This window comes from Lissotriton helveticus, chromosome 7 (assembly GCF_964261635.1).
Source record: "Lissotriton helveticus chromosome 7, aLisHel1.1, whole genome shotgun sequence".
NCBI lineage: Eukaryota > Metazoa > Chordata > Amphibia > Caudata > Salamandridae > Lissotriton > Lissotriton helveticus.
Window position 1 is genome coordinate 1,025,910,277 of NC_136068.1, and position 24,983 is coordinate 1,025,935,259.

The window sequence follows — 24,983 nt, forward strand, 5'->3', positions numbered from 1 at the left end:
GCGCCTCAACATTGTTTTAACACAATTGATGAATGCACCATTTGAACCAATACATAGAGCTGACCTCCAGTACATCACCTGGAAGGTTGCTCTTCTTGCATTGACGTCTTCGCGTCGAGTGAGTGACATTCATGCATTCACGATCAAACCACCATTTCTTCAGTTTCAGTCTGATTGTGTGCTGCTACGCACTAACCCTACTTTTCGTCCAAAAGTACCTTCAGATTTCCACATCAATGAGCCAGTTATTCTGAAGACTTTCTTTGCTAACCTGCAGTCTCCTGCGGAACAACGCTTGCATTCCTTAGACATTAAGCGGTGCTTGAAGTTCTACATCAGCAGAACGGCCCATTTCCGCAAATCTGACCAACTTTTCGTTGCCTATGGCCGTTTTTCACAAGGGACGTCCAGTCACCAAACCTACGATAGCCCGCTGGGTGTCTTCGGCTATTGCGTTCTGCCATCAAAAAGCAGGCAAACCTTTGCAATCTTCAGTGAGGGCCCATTCCACCGGATCCATGGCATCCTCTACTGCACTTTTTGCCGGTGTCCCACTGCATCAGATTTGCAGAGCAGCCACGTGGTCCAGCAGGCACAGGTTCACGAAACACTACTGTCTGGGTGCCATGAATGAGGGGTATACCGCAGTAGGACAAGCTGTGCTTCGTAATCTTTTTCAATAAGGTGAGCCTCTGTTCTACCCTCCTCCTATTAGTTTCCAAATGCTTATTGACTGTTTGATTGATATATATATATATATATATATATCATCAATCTATCTATCAATCAATGTGCTCCATACATATAATTTTCAGTCTTTTGTTATGCATTGTGACTATGGAAACTTTCCTTGGTACTGACTGCTATCTATTCTATATTCAAGCATGTGAATCTATGAAAGACACCCCAATACTGGAGAAGAACAATTGTTACTTACCTGTAAACAGGTGGTTCTCCAGTATTGGTGTCTTTCATAGATTCACATGCGACCCTCCCTCCTCCCCTCAGAGGCACTCTTCTCCTCACAGACTCTTTGGTCTCTCTTGTGCTCGAAAATCTGAGGTGCTGAGCTCTGAGGAGAAGGTTCTAGAGGGCTGCTGTCGCCTGATTGGCTGCAGTTTGGACCAACATAATGACAAGGATAGGCTGCATATGGTTTTTTCCTTCCCCATGCATTCCTATGTAGAATTTTGGGTAGGCAGGTTATGCCTATTTTCTAATACATATTTCAGGTTTTTTCTTCTGATTATATTTATATATATATATATATATATATATATATATATATATATATATATATATATATATATATATATATATATATATATATAATCATATTATTGCTATTTTATTTACCGTGGGACTCACACTCCAACGACGGGGAATATTCAAGCATGTGAATCTATGAAAGACACCAATACTGGAGAACCACCTGTTTACAGGTAAGTAACAATTGTTCTTCTCCCTCAATTTCATCGATGCTAAGCACGATGGAGTCCAATATGTCTTGTGCAGTGGCCAGAATGTTGGATGTGCGAACGTCGGGGATATCATGTTTTTCGGCGGTGAGGCCCAGAGGGTACGCATCCCCTGCTCGGTGAGTGTGGTGTCAAGTTGTGATTCCCAGTACTTGCTAGTTTTGTTGTTAAGCTTTGACTTGGGTCGTAAGAGTTTGTATAGTTGCATACCAGGTGGCCCACTTTGTTTAAGTTCTCCATGTATTGAATAAACAAGGGTTTGTGTCTTGTTATCTTTGATTTTGCTAGGGCTGTTTTGATTTTGAGGAAGTTACAAAGTTCTATGTCCGGTAGGTTATGTTTTGTTTTTAGAAAAATCAAAAAAATAGTGCTAGTCCTGCAGGACTAGTACCTTAAAAAATGTCCTCGACCTAACTGCAATCTACTTGACCTCCTTCTCTGAAAGCGGAGCAAATGTGATGAGATAACAGGATTTAAAGGCATCTTCATTGCTCATTAACTTTGTATGCAATAAAAATGCCTTTAAATCTTATCTTGTCACATTTGCTCCGTTTTCAAAGATGGAGGACAAAAGTTGGTTTGTTTTCCTACTCGCCAGAAAGGGCGAGTAGGACATAACAAACAGCTCGACCTTGTTAAATTTAGCTCGACTATGCGAGCAGTCGAGTGGAATTTTCGAGCCCTGTTTAGGGTGTGAAAAATGTAGGGTTTGCCCCAGTCTTCTAGATGGGCCGGGATCGAGATTCCTAGCCTTTTCCAGGAGTCTGTCTAGGGGTTTCCCTCTATATTTTATCTTGGCGTTACCCTGTTTGAGTTTTTAATACTGTGTTTGAGTTTCTGGTCTACCTTGAGTAGCGCGTTTTTTGTGTTTTTAAGTATGGGACTGTTCAATTGTGCTTGTTTGTTCGCGGTGAGAGGAGATATTGGGTCCGTATTGTTTAGTATGGCCTTCTTGTTGAGCCAGGTTGGCGTGTATATCTTGTTAGGGAGGATCCAGTACATCCCCTGTCTAGCTATAAAAGCTGTCTGGAATGTCCTGAAATACGCCATGTTTAGACCTCCTAGTCCCTTCTCTAGTTTTAGTTTTTGTAGGCTTATTCTAAGTTTCTTGTCCCGCCAAGGGAACTTGTTTATCATTTGTTCTATCTTGCGGTGAAACTCGTGTGAGGGGGAACATACCGGCCAGGTAGTTGACCACTGGAGTGACCATCAATTTTACTGTGTCTACTCTTCCCCACCACGTGATAAATTTGAGTGACCAGGTTTCTGCTTTTTGATCTTCGCTAGGCTTAGTTTCTCGTTGTGATCGCGAATGGATTTCAGGCTCTACCCGAATTGGATCCCCATGGATCTGACGGACCCGGGTTGCCAGGCTAATCCCGAGTCTCCTATTACCTCTCTGGGTGTGTGTGTGTGTATGTTGAGTGGCATGCATTCAGACTTGTCCCTGTTTAGCTTGTATCGGGAGTGGGCAGAGTATTGCGCTAAAGTGTCCATAAGGGCAGTGATCAAGGTTTCTGGGACTTCTGTTATCATGAGTATGTTGTCTGCGTACGCTACAATTTTGGCTGTGGTATCATTGATGGCAATTCTCATTATCCTCCTTTTGGTTATGACATTTTTAATCAGGGGCTCAAGTGCCAGGAGGAATAGGGCGGGGGATAGGGGGCCGCCTTGCCTTGTTCCCCGTTGGAGATTGAATTGATGTGAGATTGTACCATTAATAGCTATCTGCGCTTTGGATGATTTATACATTGCCATTACTTTCCTAATGTCACTTTCTCCCAGGTTGTATGTTCGCATAGACTGTTCTAGGAAGTACCAGGACACCCTGTCAAAGGCTTTCTCTGCATCTAGCATGATTGCTACCGATGGGTTGTTAGATATGGGAGATTGATCTAGGACAGGGGTCTCCAACCTTGTCTGTATCGAGAGCTACTTATGTTCAATAAAACACATTAACAGCTACTAATATTATTAGTGCAGTATAATTTCAATTTCTTTATATGTATATTAATTCAACCAAGCAAAATCTAATTTAATAAGCTGGGCTGCACACAGGTGAGCTACTCAGTTAGCTCAAGAGCTACAGTAGCACACAAGACTCCTATGCCACGTCCTAGATCGTGGCATAGGAGTCTTGTTATCATGGGACATGCATGATTTCAGGAAGCCTACTTGTGTGTGGTTAATCAGCTGAGGTAGAACGTTGTTTAGTCTTGTGGCTAGGATTTTGGCATAAATCTTGCTGTCTGTATTGATGGGTGAGATGGGTCTGTAGTTTTGGGGGCTCTGTGCGTCCTTGCCTTCCTCGTGTATGATGATTATATTTGCTTCCATCATGGATTGCGTTCTCGCCCCCTCTTTCTCGTTTTGGTTAAAGACTTTATCTATTGTTGGGAGTAGGTGGGTTTGGAAGGTTTTATAGAAGGATGCCGTGTATCTGTCTGGCCCTGGGGCTTTGTCCTTAAGGGATTTGACCACCATTTCTATCTCCTTGACTTTTATTTCTTGTCCTAGTGATCGTGCCTCCTCGCTTGAAATCTTGGGTAGGTTTAGTTTTTCTAGGTAAGCCTCTCATCCCTCCTGGTCTAGGGTCTCATCTCTTTTGTAAAGGCCTTGACAGAAGTCCTTGAACGTGCGCAGTATGTCTTTGTGGTGGGTGTGTTTGGTGTTGCTTGAGTCTGTGATGGAGGAGATGGTGTTGTCTCTGTGTCGGAGGTATGATGCTCGGATTTTCCCCGCCTTGTTTTCCTCGCATCGATTGATTTGCTTGTATTTTTGTATCCACAGACCTGATCTTTCACTCAGGATTTTGTTGTATTCATACTTTTTACTTCTGAGTTCATTGTTAGCGTTCTTGGTGTCGCTGATGTGTGTTGCTTCTAGGCGCTTAATGTCTCCTCCTTGTTGCTCTAGGTGGGCCTTTGCTTCCATGTCTCGCCTGGATTTGATATCTAGAAGTGTCCCCCTAATTGTCACTTAGAGCACGTCCCATAAGGTTCTGGGGTCGGTCTGGTGTATCGTTAAAATGTAGTCCTTGATGGCTTGCTCTATCTTATTTTTATCTTCTTTTCTTGTCGTGACTACATTGTAGAACCGTCATCTGCGGGTTGGGTTTTCGTTGTGGCGCCCTGCTAGCTGTAGACTGATGCATGAGTGGTCTGATATTGTTCTTGTCGCTATATCAGTGTGCTCTATTAAGTGTGTGTGTGAGCCTGTGATGATAATGTAGTATATTCTACTGTATGAGTAATGTGGTGTTGAGTAGAAAGTGTAATCTCTGGTGACGGAGTGTTAAAGTCTTCATGGGTCTTTCAGATTGAATTTATTGCAAATGTTCTTTAGGGGTTGTGTGAGGCTGGTGGCAGGGCGTGGGCCAGCGACTGTCTTGTCCAGGATGTAGTCTAATGCTAGGTTGAAGTCTCCTGCCAGAATTGTCATATCATTTGGGGAGTTTGCTTCCAGCCTCCGTGGAATCCCCTCCCAGTATGCTGTCGTCTGTGTTTGGGGCATATATGTTCGCTACCATTATCGCCTCATTCCCCCTCCTCAAGTGTGTTATTAGCCGTCTCCCTTCTTTGTCATGCTGTTGGTTTTCAAAGGTTACCAGTGGTTGGTCAATGGTTACCTCTGTGATAACTCCTCGCTTCTTCCCTATTGCTGGGAGCATGCTACTTCTCCTATCCATCTTGCCCGAAGTTTGGTTGAGTCTTCAGTGGAGAGTTTGGTTTCCTGTGGTAATAGAACATCTCTTTTGGTCTTCGCTAGGTAATCTAGTACTTTCCTTCTCTTGATGGGATGATTTAGGCCCTTTACTTTTAGGGAAACTATCTTCAGGTCTGCTGATAAGGGTGTGTTGTTCTGCTGAGTGGCTGTATTGTTAAACTGTGTCATGGTTTGCAGTGTGTGGGCCTTGCCTTCCTTCTCACCCCCCAACTTTTGTATTTCCCTTGTTTCAGATTTGGAGTTAGGCTAGTAGTACAGCTTCAAGGACTCTTTGGGACTAGTGGAGCGTGTCAGAGTAGTTGACCTATCTAACTCAATTGCACCGACGGACTACACAAATACATCAAATGGACGTGGACTAAACCATACAGACATACATTACTAACAAGACAGACTCCCCCCTCCCTTCCCTACCCCTCTGCACTAAACCCGCCTACTGTAGGCTTGCGACGGCAAGATCCTCCCGCCCCCCTCTGTGGGATATACTATTTCGCTATAGTAGTGTAGCTTTAACATTAGACTTTGCATATATACTTAAGTACTTAATTGTCTACTCAGTGGCTTATTCCCCTGTCCTCTTTGGCGTATCTAAAAAGGATATAAGGAAGTCTTTTAGTCTCTCTTGGTTCTGCTTCCCATCATTGTCCGCCGTGTTAAGTTGGATCTCCATTTGACTCCGCTGCACTGTTTTCCGTGCCCTTCTGTTAGTCTTTGGCCTGTCTGTCTCATGAGGTTGGTCTTGTTGCCCGAGGGTATGCGTTCTGTTCATGAAGTCTTACTGTGCTCGTTCTATTAGTTCTCTGGGTGGACCCCCCTGCGTTAGAATGCACAGGGTGCATCAAGTGGATTTGGTCTGTCTTACTGTGCTCGTTCTATTAGTTCTCTGGGTGGACCCCCCCTGTATTAGGGTGCAAGGGGCTGCATTAAGTAGATTTGGTCTGTCTGAGGTAGAGTAGGATCTGGCATAGCATAATACATTGATTCTGGTTGTTTCGATGGTGATGGAGCCTCTATTCCACTCATGGCTGCAGCGAAGCGCTCATTTTACTTGACTGTGAGTACATTGTTTCCATTTCCTGCTGTGTTGGGCCGCTTAAGTTTCTGGATAGATCTCCAGGATTTTCGAAGAAGTATGTTCTCCCTTTGTCTGTGATTTTGAAAAGAATGCCCTCCTTCCTTAGCTTATCTCGTTGTCAGGAAGCCTTTTCTTGTGTCCACAGTAGGTTTTGAGTAGTCCTGTGTGAGTACTATCTTGTCGCTGTTCCATTGCAGATTATGGCTTTTTCTTGGTTCTCCGAAGATTGCTTCCGTATGATGTGACCTTAGAGGCTTGCATATTATTGGTCTCGGGCCTGATCTGTTTGTTGTTTTGAAGGCCGGTACCCTGTAAGCCTTGTCCAGTTCAAAGGGGTTATCAAACTTGAGATTCGCGAGCTTCGGGATTAGATCCTGGATTAAAGTCAGGCATGAGACTACTTTGTCTTCATCTCCCTCTGGTACTCCTAGAATCCTTAAATTACCTTTCCTATTGCGGTCGTCTAACTCTGCTGTGTGCTTTAGGAGTTTTTCTGTAGTCCTTGTTAGTGCTATATCACTGACCCTTTACTCCACTAAGGTCAATCTGTTGTTTGCTGCGTGTATGACAGTTCTGACGGCGGCCAATTCAAGTTGAATTGAATCCGTGGTTTGCTTAGTCGATCTGGCCAGGTCGTGGACTTCTGCTAGCTTTTTGAGTATCATGTCCAGTGTGCTATTGATGTCTGGTTTGTGTTTGATTGACGATTCAGCGAGTATCTACGGTTTGGTTTTCTTTGGGTGCTGCACAATCTTTCCCTCATTGCACGCCATTGTTGCGAGCCCGCGATTCTGTTGGAGGAGCTCGAATCTTGTACTACTGTTTTGGGCTCTGAGTGGTTGTGATTGCTCTGAGTTTGAGGAATCGGGCTTGGTCTTGGGTGTTTGCTGCACAGGGCTTTCTTTTTGCTTCGGTAACTTCCGTTTGGGTACTGCTGTGGTCCCCGTTGCAGTTTTGGGTATCTTGTTAGTAGCTCTTACATCTGCCACCTTTCCTCCTTTTTTTTCCCTTTTTATTTAGATAACAAGTAGCGTTGGCCTGTCTGAGTTTCTCTCTCCGTTGACTGAGTTATGGGCCCGAATTTTTGCGGAGTGCGCCTCTGCTGCTGTGAGGGACCGGGTGTTATCCTCGCGTTCCGTATCTTCACTTTAACCTGGCCCATCTCTGCTCTTTACTTGTTCCCACTGCTCTTCAGCTCTCCTTAGTGTTCAGCTTATCGACCTCCGTTCGGGGTCGGTGTTTAATATGGGTTATTTTGCAGACTTATCCTTATAGTCCTCTAGGTTTCCTTCCTCTTCCTCTTGTGACCCAGCTTCTCAGGCTGCTTCTGCCCAGGCTCACTCACGTGAGCCCTGCCTCTGTTCTCGGTTTGGATGGGTTACTGTTTCGGTTCTTGCCGCTACGTTGGTTAAGATGGCCGTTTGCTCTCCCCGTTTCGTTCCCCTGTCCTCGTTCAGCCGGATGCTCGGTGCGTCAGCAGCACCCTCGCTGGGTCTGCAGGGTCTGCGAGTTAATCTTCGCGGTTCTGTGCTGCCTAGTTTGCCGCCTTCCGCCCCCGATCGGCAACTTTCCTTGCAGAGTGCGATGGTCCACACAGTTTTCCCCGTCTTGTTTTCGCCTGCTCGCACTCTATCGCTAGACCAGTCTGTGGCTATTGTCTCTGCAGCTAAGATGGTGGTGCCCTTGTGGTTTCGGTTGCTCCCTTCCCAGGGCAGTTGATTTGGGCGTGGTTGGTATCGGGGATATTGTGCCGGGGGGCGGGGTACACCGGGGGTCGCTGAGGTGGTGGCGCTTGCGGTGCTCAGCTCAGATCAGCCATCTTGGCTTTGCAGCTTTCTTTCATCCGGCTGTCCCTTTTCTTCGGGGTTTTTGGCGAACGCCGTCTCTGCGTTCCCCACGCCTTGATCAGTACCCGCCGGACGTCTTCCGACGCCCTTGGTTGGTTTTCTCTCCGTTCGTGTCTTCCTTAATTCACTGTTAGACTCGCTAGTATCTCAGGGATGCCGCGGAGACATTAAAGTACAAAGCAATCTCTTGTATAAAACGGTCTAGGTCTAGGGAATTGAAGGGTTGGACATATAACTTAGGATATCATCTGCATTAGCAGATGGCTTAATTTCATGAGAGTTAAGTTTAAAACCAGTTATACCAGGATTATATCGGATACGTTCAAAAAAGTGTTCTAAACAAAGGAGAAAAAGTAATGGAGAAAGGAGACCACCCTGTCTAGTGCCCCTGTGCACCTTGTAATGGGGAGAAAAATGACCATTTATAAACGCACAATCACGTGGTTCACTATATAACAATTTTATATACAAAATAAACTTATGACCAAACCTTTGAAGAGTAGAAAATATAAATTGCCAATTCATATGATCAAAAGCTTTTTGAGCCTCAAGCGTGAGGGCAGCTTGAGGAGAGGGGGTACTTCTTCCCAAGGGCAAGGATGCTGGAAAACATTGGGCGCTGTCTGATGCAAGTCTACCTTTAATAAACCAACCTGGTTAGGCTTAATAAAGAGTGGAATGACGTTCTCCAAACGAGATGCTAAGATTTTTGCAATAACCGTACAATCGTAATTGATTAGTAAGATGGGTTGACATTTTTTACAAAGGGTAGTGTCTTTATCTAGTTTGGGAATAATGACAATGAGGACTTCTAAAAAGGAACGACTTACTTTAGAGCTAGATAAAAATGAGTTAAAAAGCTTTAGGAATTTAGGGTCAAAAATGGAGGGAAAGGATGCGGGGATTTGAATGGAGAAACCATCTGGGCCAGGGGCTTTAGCCTTTTTTTAAAGATTAAAGAGCATCAGTAATCTCTTGGAGAGATGTATCCCTCTAGAGGGGTATGAAAATGTCCAATATGGAAGGAAGTTTTGGGTATTCCCTGAAATAAAATGTCAAGATCATTTTGTGAAGGAGTTGTGTCTTCTGTATATAATAGTTCCTAATAAGAATGGAAGGTATTCACAATTTCAGATTCTGAGGATAATAATTTGTTATTCTGTTCAGAGCGAATAGGGCCAATAGTTTTCCGTTCTGGTTTTTAAATAATTTTCTGACATTTTACCCACCTTATTTTGGCCTCCATGATATTTAGACTTAAATTAAAAAGGATATTACAAGCATCGACTTTAGCAATCTTATTCAGGGTAGACCTCGCTTTAATCAGCTCTTGTAAACTTGAGGAGGATTTGGAAGAAAAATAATTGTTCTAAAATCTTTATCTTTTGAAGAGCTGTTGGATATTCAGTATTTAATGCAGTGATTCTAGTGCCGACTTCCATTTCTGCTCAAAGACCTATGCCGGTCTCCTAATTTACTCTGGTCCTGACTTTGCCGGTACTAGAGGTCGATCCGGGGTTCCAACCTTGAATTGACTGTCTTGACCCAGACCAAGGTTGTGTGTTGAATCCACTCAAACATACCCGGTTCCGGGTACAATCTGATCCAGGAAAACCATCCCTCTACCATGTCTTCAGTTGCACCAGCTTTTTAATTCCAACTGACTAGAATTTGCCAACAGCTGGAAATCGCTGAGTTGATGAAATTGATTTACTTCCACATGATGACCGTTTCTGTATGGATTTGCCAGTGGTTTTGATACTTCCTCTGATAAAGCGTTTATTTCCCCCCCCCCTTGGGCCACCGATGTAAGAGTACTTCCTTTGCTGTAGTCATCAGATGTGCTGCTGAGGTTCTGGATTTACAACTTCCTACTGTTGAGTTTAAGGCAAGTATGCTTACTGAAGCTCTACACCGTAGGCAGTCTTTTGAGCCCTTTGTACTGCTCAGTGAAGACTTGAGTGACATCCTTCTCCTAAACCTTCCTATTGACCAACCGTGAACAGGCGGTTATTTTAAATATGTTTATATGGTCTTTTCATTTTATGATGAAGTGTGATCTTTATGGTTGATGCCATGTAATTATATGGTTATTCTGGCCGAAATAAAGTAGTAATTGAATTCCAATTCAGTCCTCATGACTCCGCCTCTAGGGAGTCAAAAAGGATATGAGCCATTTGGGAAACATTTGTTGTCTTCAGCCGGCCAAGCATTGAGGCCGGTCAGTTGCCAACTAGGCCATGATAGGATTGGGCATTACCAGCGAGATCTTGTTGGTGGTCCCGCAAGATTTCTGGCCCTCCTTGGCTTAACCCCTTGCATGCTGTGCCAATTTTCACGCTGTGCGGGCGATTTTTGTAGTGGGCATGATTGGAAGGCCCCCGGCCGTTGTCCGTACACGCCCCCATGACGTATGACAGCCGGGGGCAGTCCGCAACATGCAAGGGGTTAAACAATTCAGGATGGTCATGATATAGGCAAATATGTCATTTAGGCTTGCCTGGATAAAGCCAATTATTTTGGCTGAGTAGTCTGCACTAGTGTGATTGTACGTCGCCCTGCTTGGATGAGATCCATAGGTTTTCCTGGAAATGTGTAGGAATCCCTCATGGTAGTGCCTTATGATGGATCTCCTCTTTATGGCGATAAAGCGGATTCTGCCCTAGCGCTCTTCATGGAAAGTCAGGCCATGGGATCTCTTTGGGCCTTTCAACGACTGTTCCCTCCTATGTTTCGATCCTTTTGAGGCTATCTAGCGGTATGGCGTGTAGACCACGCTTGGTCTTCCCCGCCCCACTGGATTCACCTCAGCACTTTCGTCGTCCGGAAACGGGAAGACAACTTACAGGTTACCAGAGTCACTGATCTTTCCAGTACCTCTCTCCTGCGAAAAAGGCCTCCAAGCTGCTTTAATTTTCCCTTCGCTGCACACCACCACACCATTTTAGGATTAATCATTTTTTTTCCACAGTGGCACTCCATCAATATCCCACAGGTGTTTTCTCCAAATTGTCTAGCAGGGCTTTGCCTTTGTTTCTTTCCAACCTACCACTGCTTTCAGCGCCACATCCGAGGCATTCAAGCTCTATTGTCCAAAGGTGTAATTGAGAAGGTGCCGGCCTCTGAAATGTAGCAGGATCGACACATGATTTTTTGTACCGCAGGAGGGTAGAGGTCTTTCATTCTATTTTATATCTTCACCATTTGAATGACTCCTACGGAAAAACGCATTAAAATGCTCAGTGGCCTATCGGAACACCTTCAGAGGTTGAGCAACCGGATTTCCCCTACTTCGATGAAGCCAGGCTCGCCATTCAGTTGTAGACCACCTCCACACTTCCGTGAAACTGATAAGATTGCTTGGTTTGTCAATTGACAAGCCTAAGCCATGTTTGAATCATTCGAAACAGGATTTCCTTTGTAGAAGATGCTCCAGGCCTTCTATCCATCACAACGAGGACATGACATTCACGCTATAATCTGGAAGTTGCGCCCTGCTTGCACCCTTCCTATACGTGATGTGGCTACACCTATTGGTTCAGTTTGACTTTGCTTTTCAACGGTGCAGGTGATTGAGTTGCTTTATAAATTAAGACACACCAATTGAGGAACCTGCAGCAGGCGGTTCTGATTTTTTGAAAGGAATAGATCAAGAGTAACCATCTTAAAATGAACTTGTGTACAACCAGAATGATTGTAGGTGCCTTGATTACCTGTTGATCCAAAGTAAATCTGACTACCATGGCTGAATAAAGCTCTAGCCATATTAAAGAACCCAGGCCCCTGATGAATAACCATTCTTTTATGCTCCCCACCCACAAAGTAACAAGAGTTGGACAAACTGGCTCCATCAATTGGAGACCAATCAGAAAAAAATCTTTCTTTCCCTCCCAAGTATAAGCATTTGTTATGTTTATGTCAAGACAGAGCACGGCAAATGGTTTAATATAAACCTCACCAAATACGCCCAGCACAATTCAGAGACTGCTCTTCAGTCAAAGTAATGAGCTACTGAATTTATCAGTGTTAGGTCTCGGAGGATTCTACCCTAGCCTGTTAGAGAATATTGTTCTTATGCTTGTTAAGATCAGCTTTCATCTTAAATCATCAGGAATATTCAACAATAACTGCCAGTTTGAGACCTCTGATCTGCTTTGTAACAGTTGGTAGTATTTCAGGAGTATGAATTAAAAGAACCAACTGGACGGAATTCTCTGTTCAGACAGCTAGTGCATGAACTATGCGTCCAAGTTTCCTAAATATTGCAATTTCACTGATTTAATTATTCACCAATAGTGCGGTAAGCTTTGACAACCCTCGTCATTAAACGCATGATGGCTTCAGAGATTGAAGTGCTCTGTAGCTGTTATGTGCATACATATCTGCCTCAATATAAATTATTAATCTTAGTTTATAACTAGTTTCTGGGATCACTCCCTGAGCAGCTGACAGATTTTAAGATCCAACTGACTGTCAAAATGTTGATGGCTGCAATTGTAAAATTGTGTACATTTAAAAGAATCCATTTTTCTTTTCAGGGACTGACATTGCAGCAGGCGAGGAGGTGGCCATTAAACTTGAATGTGTGAAAACCAAACACCCACAGCTCCACATAGAAAGCAAGATCTACAAAATGATGCAAGGAGGAGGTAATGTGAAAAGTGTTTGGATTGATTGCAGTGCAATTTGAATAGTTTCATTTAATTGGAATAAAGTTTAAAAAAATGAATTCGGACTTTGAGAAGGGAGATCGTGTGTGTGTGTGTGTGTGTATATGTATATGTGTGTGTGTGTGTGTATGTGTATGTGTATGTGTGTATATGTGTGTGTGTATATATATATATATATATATATATATATATATATATATATATATATATATATATCGGACCTAAGTTTAATCCTCATATAAACAAATACTGTACATGATGAAGACATAAATGAAAATCATATGAAATAATTGGTTTAATAATTGGGTTAACCATCATGTTCAATAATAATGTTGGCGTCTACTATGGCGACATGAGAAACATATGGCTTATTCTCAAATGGAATGCAATGTGTGTAAATATGTAGATATATGTATGTCTATATGGAAACCCAGACTTTTTGTTACTATGTGTACTCCGAGGAATGCTGAGCAATAATGGCGCTTAAATGAAACCATGTAAAACGAGCGAGGTTGCTGGTCTAGATTTTTAATAGACATGGAAGAGGGTACTTTCACATTGCACTATAAGTTAAGGTCTAGATCCCTGGGACTCTATGGTCCAGTGGAAGGCTAGAGTAGCCGAAACGCGTAGGCTGTCTGTTTTTTGATGGACTGCACCCTGCACATGGTGTGTGAATAATAAAATAGTTTTGAAAAACTTATCTGCTGCTGTGCTGTAACTTCTGCCGACAAGTGGGTGACGAGGAGAATCCAGGAAAAAAAAAAAATATATATATATATATATATATATATATATATATATATATATACACACACACTTTCTCCTTAATGGTGTTTCTTTATAAACTAACCTACTCTTTGCACTTAGAATGATCTCTCATGTTTTGTGAACTGTATCTCTTTGTTTTAGTGGGCATCCCGACCATTAAGTGGTGTGGTGCTGAAGGAGACTATAATGTGATGGTCATGGAGCTTTTGGGCCCAAGTCTGGAAGATCTCTTCAACTTTTGCTCAAGGAAATTCAGCCTCAAAACTGTGCTTCTCCTCGCCGACCAAATGGTACGAGTTCTATGATGTGATTTTAGTTGCATGTTCCACACTTTCTTGATTCTGAATTTAAAGTTTAAAAAGGTATAAGATGAATAGACACGTGATGGGTAACAATAAAGTTAAAACCTGGGACTCCATTGGATAATATTAGAGATCACCAGTTATGAAAAATTACATCAAGAACGCAGAAATGGGTCTGAACCCTGTATGGCCTTGTCTCGAGAACTATTGGAGTCCTTATATGAAATGCAGTTTTGATGTGTTAGTTTACCTAGAAGATCATTAAGTTCCTGTCTCTCCTGCTTCTTTTCCAAGAGCTGTACCTGGCTGCCCTAGGTTTCAGGAATATTAGTTTGAAACAGAAGTATTATCTCGCATTGCCAATCGATACAGAGAAGGTTTAATAATAGCTTTGCTACTGGAAATACTATAGAATCCTTTTAAGTCTTGAATTTAAAATGACAGTGTTTCCCCTTGCTTCAGTAAGGCTGTACTAACCAGCTTAATTTTTCCCCTTCTCATTGTCAATTGTAATTTTTTTCAATTAAAATGTGTTTCCTTTAGTAGTTTAATTACACTTTTTTGGGTCAAGCCTGTCCCATTCCGCAGGAATGGATAGGATCGAATTCATGTCGGCAAAATCCTCTTCAAACTAAGGGGTTTCAGCCCGGCGTTTTCTTGCAGTTCACGTGAACATGCACGAGCATTCACGGCCAGGGCTTCTCCTCCCCTAGCAGCACTCCTCCCACACCAGCAACTCCCCCCTCCCACACCAGCACCTCCCCCTCTCTCTCCCCGCAAACACAGCCTTCCTTTCATTTCTCCTCCCCCTCCCCAGCCAGCTTCCCCCAGGCATGCTATTGCATATCGTTTGCTACCTCTTGTATTTTGTTGCTCTTGATACTTGCACAACTGTCACTATTGTCTCATGTAACGTAACGTTTGCTTTTGTAACATGCTCACTTGTAATTTTGGCTTCATGTATCTAAAAACGCCTCCCTCGCGCTCCTTTCTCCCTCTGCCTAGTCCTCCCACCCCCTCCCTCTCCAGCGCGCGCTCCACTCGCATCTGCCTGCTGCTCCCCCGCCCACCCCCCCCCACTCCCCCAACCAGCAATGCCGAGAAGCTTGTTATTCACGGTCAGCCTGCAATTTCGTTTTCAACGACCCATGTCCATCTCGTGTAGCACAGAAATTACTTAGGTTGAAGTGGGCATAAGATGCCAACCAGCACAACAGATGTACTGAGCCGCAGCCACGTACAAACACACACACAAACTGTCAGAGCAGCACATTCCAGACTCCTGTCTACAACGGCGATGAGAACAGGTTGGAGCAGCTTGAGCGTCGAAACCAGTTACCAAAGGTGCACTCTGCAAGGAGGCGGAGAAAGTAAGAGCAAGCATCTGCACAAAAGACAGTCTTTTACAAACGTGTGAAAAGCTGCACACCCTGCTTAGCGCAGATTACTGACCAATATATCTTTATGCACAAGACAAGAATAGACATCAAGTCTCCAACTGGGCGATGCCACCTACATAGACAAACCGACGAAATGCAGGAGCAGGGAAGAAGCTAAAAAGCTGACGTCATTTATATTTTTCTCCATTGTTAGGAGTCAATCACGCAACGGTCCCTTCTCTATAGTGCGAGCGGTAGTGCCTCTTAAGGGTTAAGATGGTCGCATGTCTTCAGTGGCACCAGTCTGGCTTCCATAGAAATCTGGAGGATTCAAGACCATCACATCAACTCCCACATAGTTTAAAACAGAAGACACAAGAAATCATTTGGCAAATCCGATCTAAATTTTAGTTGAACTAACTCCTTACAAAAGTAGGCATTACATTATGGTAAAAGCAGACCACACCATAACGATCTGTATTCGCATCAGACCCGCCACAGCAATGCCGAGAGCTTCACGCTTCAGAGGAATGCTCTGCCCCGCCCCCATGCCTCTTCTCTCACCCTTTCGCTATCTCTCCCGCCCTCCCACCGTCAGCCTCTTCCTCTGCAGTCTCAGCTGGACCTGCCCTCCTTCACCATTTGTATGCACAGCGCACTCTCTCCCCCCTCCCTCCTCCTCACAGCGCTACACGAAGGTTGGCACCCCGGCTTGTTGGAGAAGGGTGCTTTACACTGACATCTCCAAAATTAAGTTAAGCGCCCCTAGACTATACTTCCCATGCTGCGGATGTTTATATTGATTTGTTTGTACTTTGTAAAGTAAGCACGTGTATTTCTATATGTAAGAAAATCTCTTGAATACCAGGGACTTCTTCAATCTGCACCCGACCAATAGTTTCGTAAGTTAATATTAAAAAAAAATAGACTCCAGAGTGTTGTAAGAGAAAGGAATTGCAGGCACAGCTAAACATTTTAAAATATTTAGCAGCACTTTATCAAACGAAGTTGGCTGCCGTGAAACATTTTGTAGTTGAACGCATAGTAAATGTGCTTCAGGACAAAAAATTAAGGTGTTTTCATTATTAATTTTACATCTGAACGCCATCAAGGATTTATAGGGGTGGGGGCTGCAGCACCTCCCTCTCCCCTACTTCCAGTGCATCTGCTTTCAGACACACAACCCCTTCATGGGATCTAGACACACACACAATTTTTTTTTTTTTAAGTCTCTGACTCTTGGACAGCTGATAGCGACCTTTGATACAGCGCATTACAGACTCCCACTCATCTCCAGGCGCGCCAAACAGGTGTCTGTGTTACCCGACTCAATGGTTCTCGATTCTTTGACGTCAGAAAGATCTGACGCTAGTTTTAGTCTACAAGTCCCAGGCAAATGTCTCGGTAATCGCTTTAGTCCACTCAGCTATCCTAGAATATATTTCTCTCTCTCTCTCACGCTCTTGGTCACTCCCATATCATTCTCCTCTTGCACCCCCCCCCATTACTTAGTTTCACTTCCTTTCTAAGAATACTATAAAATCCCCTCTCCTCTATTTCCTGACTCTCCCCTCCCCTCAGTCTCTCCACTCTCCTCTCTCCCCTCCTCTCCTCTCTTCTCTACTTCCTTTCTAAGAATACTATAAAATCGCCTCTCCTCTATCTCCTGACTCTCCCCTCCCCTCAGTCTCTCCACTCCCCTCAGTCTCTCCACTCTCCTCTCTCCCGTCCTCTCTCCTCTCTTCTCCTCTCTCCTCTCTCCTCTCTCCTCTCCTCTCTTCTCCTCTCTCCTTTCTCCCCTCTCTCCTCTCTCACCACTCTCCCCTCTCACCACTCTCCCCTCCTCTCTCCTTTCTCCCCTCTCACCACTCTCCCGTCTCTCACCACTCTCCCCTCCCTCTCTCACCTCCCTCTCACTTCAATCTCCCCTCTCCTCGCTATCCTCACTCTCCCCACTCTCTCCTCTCACACCACTCCCTCCTCTCTCTCTCCACTCTTCCTCTATTTCTGTCTCACTCTCTCCTGCCCCTTCACTGTCTTGGCCTCTCCACTCTTCCTCTATTTCTGTCTCACTCTCTCCTGCCCCTTCACAGTCTTGGCCTCTCCACTCTTCCTCTATTTCTGTCTCACTCTCTCCGGCCCCTTCACTGTCTTGGCCTCTCCACTCTTCCTCTATTTCTGTATCACTGTCTCCTACCCCTTCACTGTCTTGGCCTCTCCACTCTTCCTCTGTTTCCGTTTCACTCTCTCCTGCCCCTTCACTGTCTTGGCCTCTCCACTCTTCCTCTGTTTCCGTTTCACTCTCTCCTGCCCCTTCACTGTCTTGGCCTCTCCACTCTTCCTCAGTATCCGTTTCACTCTCTCCTGCCCCTTCACTGTCTTGGCCTCTCCACTCTTCCTCAGTTTCCGTTTCACTCTCTCTTGCCCCTTCACTGTCTTAGCCTCTCCACTCTTCCTCTATTTGTGTCTCACTCTTCCTGCCCCTTCACTGTCTTGGGCTCTCCACTCTTCCTCAGTTTCCGTTTCACTCTCTCCTGCCCCTTCACTGTCCTGGCCTCTCCACTCTTCCTCTATTTCTGTCTCACTCTCTCCTTCCCACAAAGCACGGCCCAAGACAGTAAGGCAAAAGAGATGAATGGGAAAATGAAGACAAAGCGAAAATGGAGGATGGAATGATGTAGCTGATGGGAAAGTAAGTGTGGAAAGAAAGCAACACTGAAAACACGAAATTGAAGGAAAGCAAAAAATGAAAAAAATTAGTCACAGCAGAAACAAGCATTGGCATTGCCAATAGGTCTCGCTTGTGGGACCTTAGAAGTATTTAGTTTTGCAGCACAATATCCTTGTTGCATAATCGGATATTGTGCTGCAAAACTAAATACTTATATGGTCCCACAAGCGAGACCTATTGGCAATGCCAATGCTTGTTTTGTATTGCGAATGTCAGTCTTAGGAATTGACTTATTTCTTTTTTTTACAGATGAGTGCTTATTTCATTTTCAGGAAGCTGAATTCTACCATGCTTTTTCTAGCTGGATATCTGGAGGTCTGTCTGACTTACATTTGTGTCCATAATCATTCTGGGACTGGCAAAAGGACAGCTAAAATGTCTCCTGTAAGAAAGTATTCTACTTTGTCATTGCCCGCTGTGGTACATCGCAATCTAGAAGCTCCCTTATTGATCTAGGCAACTGTACTAGAGTGCACACTACAAGAGGAGTTTTGATGGAATTAAGTATTTCTTTGTTAGTCTTCTGCTTCAACGTGGTATTACTTTGAGAGAGCTGTTTTTTTGGTGCGTCCATGAACTTGGCTTTCAGTTTCTCTGCCGGCTTTAGTTCAAACTGTCAGTTATCCATTAACAGTCCTGTGTTTTTCTTCTTCTTCATGAAACATTCCTGGCTAGACATGTTTAGAGTGGCAAATCTAATCTATACTTCTGAGTGTGTGGATAAGTTGATCACAATTGTTGCCAGAGAGCAAAAATAAGGGTATGAATTGCAGTCTCTTTAAAATGTTTTAAATATTTTAAATTGCAGCTATGCGGTTTATTGTTTAAAGTCCCTATGTTGTTCCAGTTTTTCTCTTCGGGGAAAGAGATGGCCATTCATTTACTTTACAGAATCCGATATGACTAAGTGCATGTGGACATTAAAGTGTGTGTAAACTTGATACGCCCATAACACAAACTGTTCTCTTCATCCAGTTCAAAGTTAGAGCAATGTTGTTAAACTGATTTCCCTAATAATAATTTAATTCAATCTCTCATTTGCTTTTAGATTAGCCGAATTGAATACATTCACTCCAAGAATTTTATCCACCGGGATGTGAAGCCTGATAACTTCCTGATGGGCCTGGGGAAAAAAGGGAACCTGGTTTACATCATAGACTTTGGCTTGGCAAAGAAGTACCGAGATGCTCGAACACACCAGCATATTCCTTATCGTGAAAACAAAAACCTGACTGGAACTGCCCGCTATGCTTCCATCAACACTCACTTAGGCATTGGTGAGCCAAGAATATAGGAAAGATTGTACTCCTTGTACTGAGTTGTTGGTAGCCTCTGATGCAGATATTGTATGGATTGTGCCATGCGCATCTCAGAAATTGTAGTGCATATGGTTGAGGGCATGATCTTTTTCTTGCCCACTTGTAATTTGTTTTCATGTCAAAAAAATGAGTACCTCTGGCCTATTACTCAACGTATTAAATGTGTTTTGTTGTTCCTAGTATTTAGATTCTAGTTTTCTTTATTTCTTTTATAAACCGTTCAAGTATTTGGTATTTCACTCCTACTTTATCCTAATCGTCCAAAGCAACTGCCTGTATTTACACACTTCTAGTTCTCCTTTGTCACTTCACAGCTGCCAGGTGCAGATCCGTGATGTTTGCATAGTGTAAGATGCAATTCCCTTTTTGAAGATTCCAAATTGTGCATGTGCTACGTTCCAATCCAGTCTCCAAAATAAATCCTCCGTATAATGGCTGACAAAATGTGAGGGTGTTCTGGATAGAACCAGCTTTAATACTTGTTTAATTGTACATTATTTTCTGTAACAGTGCACATGAAGATTGTATCGCAAGTGTAAAGCTAATAAGTCTGTATACGTTCTTATATTTGTCAATTTTATTTTTCCAGAACAATCACGTCGAGATGATTTGGAGTCGTTGGGCTATGTGCTAATGTACTTTAATCTGGGCTCCCTCCCATGGCAGGGTTTAAAAGCTGCGACAAAGAGGCAGAAATATGAACGCATAAGCGAAAAGAAAATGTCTACGCCGATAGAGGTGCTGTGCAAAGGATACCCGTGTAAGTGAACCGCTGCATTTGTACTGTACATGGTTTTCTAGCTATTTGGACATACATATGACACACAAAGGGATACACCTTAGTTTTACTAGATTATATTTGTTTGCTGGGAAGGTGCGTGTCTGTGTCAAAAATGAAGTATTTTAAATGTACATGCTTGTATTGGAATAGGAGAACTGAATTGTTTTAAATCTAAAATGCAGCATTTTTCATGGCAGAACTCTATGCCCTTTGTGTGAAGTGAACACAGTTAATCTTGGCCTTTAACAAGCTAAATGTATCTTCCAACATCAAGTGATTTGTTACTTGTTGTTCCAAATGGGCTTTTATCTGATGTTTTGTGTTGACACTTGATCACCTGCTGCTGAGAATACATAGCTAACATCAATGCGTCTAGATAGGTTCATGTTTAGTTCTGTAAGTAGAGTGCTTGCACATAAACCTGCATGACCTTTAATATCATGCCTATTAAGAATATTGGAGCAGGCACGCACAGTGCCTGTGCACTCAGCTGTATCTGATGCCATCTTACGGCCTCTTAGCCTATCCTGTACTTTCTTGTGTACTTCACAATAAAATATTGGTCTGCTACATCGGAAGTGAATGAGGAAGAGCAAAAAGCCCAAGACAATGCTTGGGAAACTAAGGATGCACAGAACAAAAGTAATTGTATTGCCATTTGTTTAGCACCTAGTCATGTATTTGTGTGGAAAGCTGTGAGCCTACTAGGATTTTAGGTGCTTTTCAAAACAATTTAGAGGTTGTAATTGAAAGACTTAAGTCATCCTATATGGTTTCGGCTTTTCTGTATTGTACAGTAACCCTGACATGGCACTGAAAACTATGCATATAGCTAGCATACTCCATGGGATGCTTATGACATGAAATTCCATCATGCCTAAGGATCTACAGTTTGTCATGCAGATTACGATCCACCTATCATGTGATTTAATACTGTCATGCCAAACGTGAAGTGCATCTTCCGTTCTGGTATTGTGAATTGATCCATCTCCAAGACCATAAAGATGCTTGTGTTTTGGGAAGCTAGGCATTCGATTCAAATACAAAGGGTTAATATGTGGACATAGGTGATTTATCTCATGGAAATCGCTTGGCTGGCAGGCTTTTCTTTATAGAATGGGTGAAGGTTTTTCCCTCTGTCACAGACCGCCTGAAAGCGGTGTTGCTGACTTGGTTCCTTCTCTGTGCTAAACATATATGATGATTGTTCTTTCCCCAAAGTTGCATCTTTCATAGATTCACATGCTTGAATTTTTCCTGCCATCCCGTTGGGAATTTCTGAAATGTTAGTGTACATACAAATAACATTTAAACAGCCATAGACCAAATGTATTCCACTCACCTCATTATGTGACCGACTTAGCCAATTCTGTGGAAGAGCTAAGAGAACAAATGTCTCATAGAGGCTGAGCAGCTCCAACCTTCTTTTAAAACTGCAGTTAAGATGACTGCGAGGGAATCCTCCGAGCTCTGCTCCAGTCTTAGGATCTGTGCTTTTCTCTTCTCTTCAGCTCTGTTCCTTGGGTTCCCTAGCACTGCCATGTGCCAGCGATAACCTGTACGTTCGAGGCATATGGGCTGCAGATGGTACATTTATGAATAGATCGCCATCTGGTGTTGGGCTCGGATGATTGCACTTTGTTTTTCTTCTGGAGAAGTCTTTGTCGTCATAGGTGACTCCTCCTCTCGGTGTTAGTGCGCATGGGCATCGGCTCCATCCTTAGATTGTTTTTTTCCGCCATCGGGTTCGGATGAGGATCGAAGCGCTCCGGACCGACTTCAACAAAGAAGGTTATAACCGGCGCGTATTCCTTTCCAAATCGACGGTATCGTTATCGAACGCGACTTCACTCCATACCGACGCGATTCGAAGGACGACGACTACGAGAAACTCGACGTAGTCCAGCCCGGGGTCCATGGAAAGGACTCCATTCAAAAAATGTCCAACGTGTGGTGCTAAGTTCCCACACAAGGACCTACACGAAGTGTGCAACCTCTGCTTGTCCCCTGAACACGAATCCAGGGACTGTGAGGCCTGTGCAGCGTTCTCGTCAAAGTCGACGATTAGAAACCGTCGAGCCCGAAGACACGAGGTATCGAGAATGCAGTCACAAGCAATCCCGGAGCTGTTCGAGGACCAGCACCCAGAAGAGGAGGAAGAAGAGGCCGACGAGGCGGGGTCAGAAGCGGACGAGTCCGACGTCGAGGAAATCGACGTCCAACAAACCGTGAGTGACGACGTCCCTTTACCGAAAAACAGACCCCGCACGGTGTCGACCCCGCCCTCGAGCCCGGTCAGACAACCGAAAAAAGTTTCCAACGCCCCGCCTTCGAGCCCGGCAACGAAACCAGAAACCGAAACACTCGGTCCCCCATCATAGTGGTTCCGGTTCCGATAAACCAACCACATCGACACCGAAGCACCAGGTCAAGGAAAGCTCGAAGTCGAAGCAGTCCATGTCGACACCGAAGCACGCTTCGGCGCCGAAAACACCCTCGACACCGGGGACATCTTCGATACCGAAGAAGTCGGATCCGAACAAAACTTCGGCACCGAAAATACAAATGGACATTTCAAAGAAAAGACACCTTTCGGAACCGAAAACTGCGGTACCGACACAGGAACACGGAACGGATCCTAAACAAAAGACTTTGTTTATTGACCCAAAGACTGGCAAGGTAGTCACAGAACTACCTAAAAAGAGGAAACATGAACATTTGGACGACAAGGCTCATCCAAAGAAGAGAACAATGGGGACGAATACAACTCCTCCCCCTTCTCCCAAACCTCACACACCATCTTCGCCTATTCCTCACAATAGGCCAGATATTCCTCCCACACGTCCATCTACACCTACAACAGATGGAGAGAGTGACACAGGGGAGGGGGGACACCCTGGGGATGATGAGGACACAATCCCAGAGGAGGCAGACCCATGGGAGGAGTATAATGTGGGATCAGGTAATGATACCGACCTTGAGTCATATCCCTCAAAACCTTCACCTCCTGATGACAATACTGGGTTTGCACAACTCATTACTAGAGCAGCAACATTTCATAAGGTAGACCTACATACAGAACCTCTAGTACAGGACTTCTTATTAGAGACACTACCTACTGCACAAAAAACATCAGGAACACTACCAATGCTAAAAGGCCTTCTCAGTCATACATCAGAGATATTCAAAGACCCAGTGAGGGCTAGGGTATTGAACCCAAGAATTGATAAAAAATATAGGGCAGCTCCAAAAGACCCAATATACATTAAGGGACAAATTCCTCTAGACTCACTAGTGGTCACAAACGCTCGCAAGAGAGCAAACTCTTTATCTACAGGAGAAGCGCCACCTCCTGACAAAGAGTCTAAACTAATAGATGCCTCTGGCAAGAGAGTAGCATCTCAAGCGGCAAACAGTTGGCGCATAGCTAATACGCAAGCACTACTTGCAAGGTATGACAGAGCGCATTATGATGAGTTAGAAACACTCATCAAACATCTCCCTAAAGAACATCAAAAGAGAGCTGATCAACTTATACAAGAAGGGAAGTTAATTACTAACACTTCAATAAAGTGCGCCCTAGACGCGGCAGAAACTGCGGCAAGGTCGACAAATACAAGCATCATGCTAAGGAGACATGCATGGCTCAGAGTGTCAGGATTCAAACAAGAGGTACAAACCTCGTTACTTAATCAACCTTTTGATGGGAAAACACTTTTTGGCACAGGGACAGATGAGGCCCTAGAAAAAATGAAAAAGGATACAGAAACGGCTAAATCAATGGGAGCATTGCAGCAGCCGACACAAAGAGGTTCCTTTCGTAGATCCACCTATAGAGGAGGATCCAAAAGTACAGGTACAAACCAACAGCAAACCTCTTTTACACCTACATCACCCAGAGGTAATTCTAGAGGTGGATACAGGGGTAACAACAACAAGGTTAGAGGTCGCGGAAACAACAACAACCGCAACTCTCCAACCCCAAAACAGTGACTTCATAGAGCTTCCCCCAGACCATATAACACCGGTAGGGGGACGCCTATCACAGTTCCTACCTGTCTGGGAAAACATCACATCAGACAAGTGGGTAAGACAAATTATCCAACATGGTTATTGCCTAGAACTCACAGCTACCCCACCAAACATCCCCCCCAAACAGCGTCCAATGAAACAAGATCACCTGACACTGTTAAAACAGGAAGTAATATCACTGCTAGAAAAGCATGCCATAGAGAAGGTTCCACAGCACCAACAGGGAACAGGAGTATACTCCCTATACTTCCTAATCCCCAAAAAGGACGGGTCTCTAAGGCCAATACTGGACCTAAGACCTCTCAACGCATACATAAATTCGGAACATTTCCACATGGTCACGCTCCAACAAGTACTTCCTTTACTGAAGAAAGGGGACTTTCTTTCTACACTGGATCTAAAAGACGCTTACTTTCATATCCCTATTCACAAAGCCCACAGGAAATACCTCAGGTTTGTGGTAGAAGGACAACATTATCAGTTCAAAGTCCTCCCATTTGGTGTCACGACGGCACCAAGGGTGTTCACAAAATGCCTGGCAGTGGTAGCAGCTCACCTAAGAAGACAACAAATTCATGTCTTCCCATACTTGGACGACTGGCTAATAAAAGCCAGGTCGCAAGAGGAGTGTCTGCAACACACACAAAAGACAATTCAGCTACTACACCAGCTAGGGTTCACGGTGAACTACACAAAGTCACACCTACAACCAAACAAAGTTCAACAATATCTGGGGGCTACCATAGACACAGAAAAAGCCAAAGTGTACCCCAACCCAATCAGAGTCCAAGCAATGCTTACAATCATTCAGAGATTTCAGCCACAACACTCACTAACAGCAAGAGTGTTCATGCAGCTATTAGGCATGA

At 44.0% G+C, this 24,983-nt stretch overlaps 1 protein-coding gene across 8 annotated transcripts in view; it reads left to right on the forward strand.

Moving 5' to 3' along the window:
- CSNK1D (casein kinase 1 delta) overlaps positions 1-24,983 on the forward strand; it is a 662,772-nt gene that overhangs the window by 65,166 nt on the left and 572,623 nt on the right. For all 8 annotated transcript variants that reach the window (XR_013598728.1, XR_013598729.1, XM_078653754.1 and 5 more), the window contains exons 2-5: positions 12,668-12,778; positions 13,712-13,860; positions 19,031-19,259; positions 19,891-20,061. Coding sequence is in view for 6 of the 8 variants with exons in the window: in XM_078653754.1 (XP_078509880.1) it covers positions 12,668-12,778; positions 13,712-13,860; positions 19,031-19,259; positions 19,891-20,061 (660 nt within the window). In the remaining 2 variants the exon portion in view is untranslated. The remainder of the gene's footprint in view (positions 1-12,667; positions 12,779-13,711; positions 13,861-19,030; positions 19,260-19,890; positions 20,062-24,983) is intronic.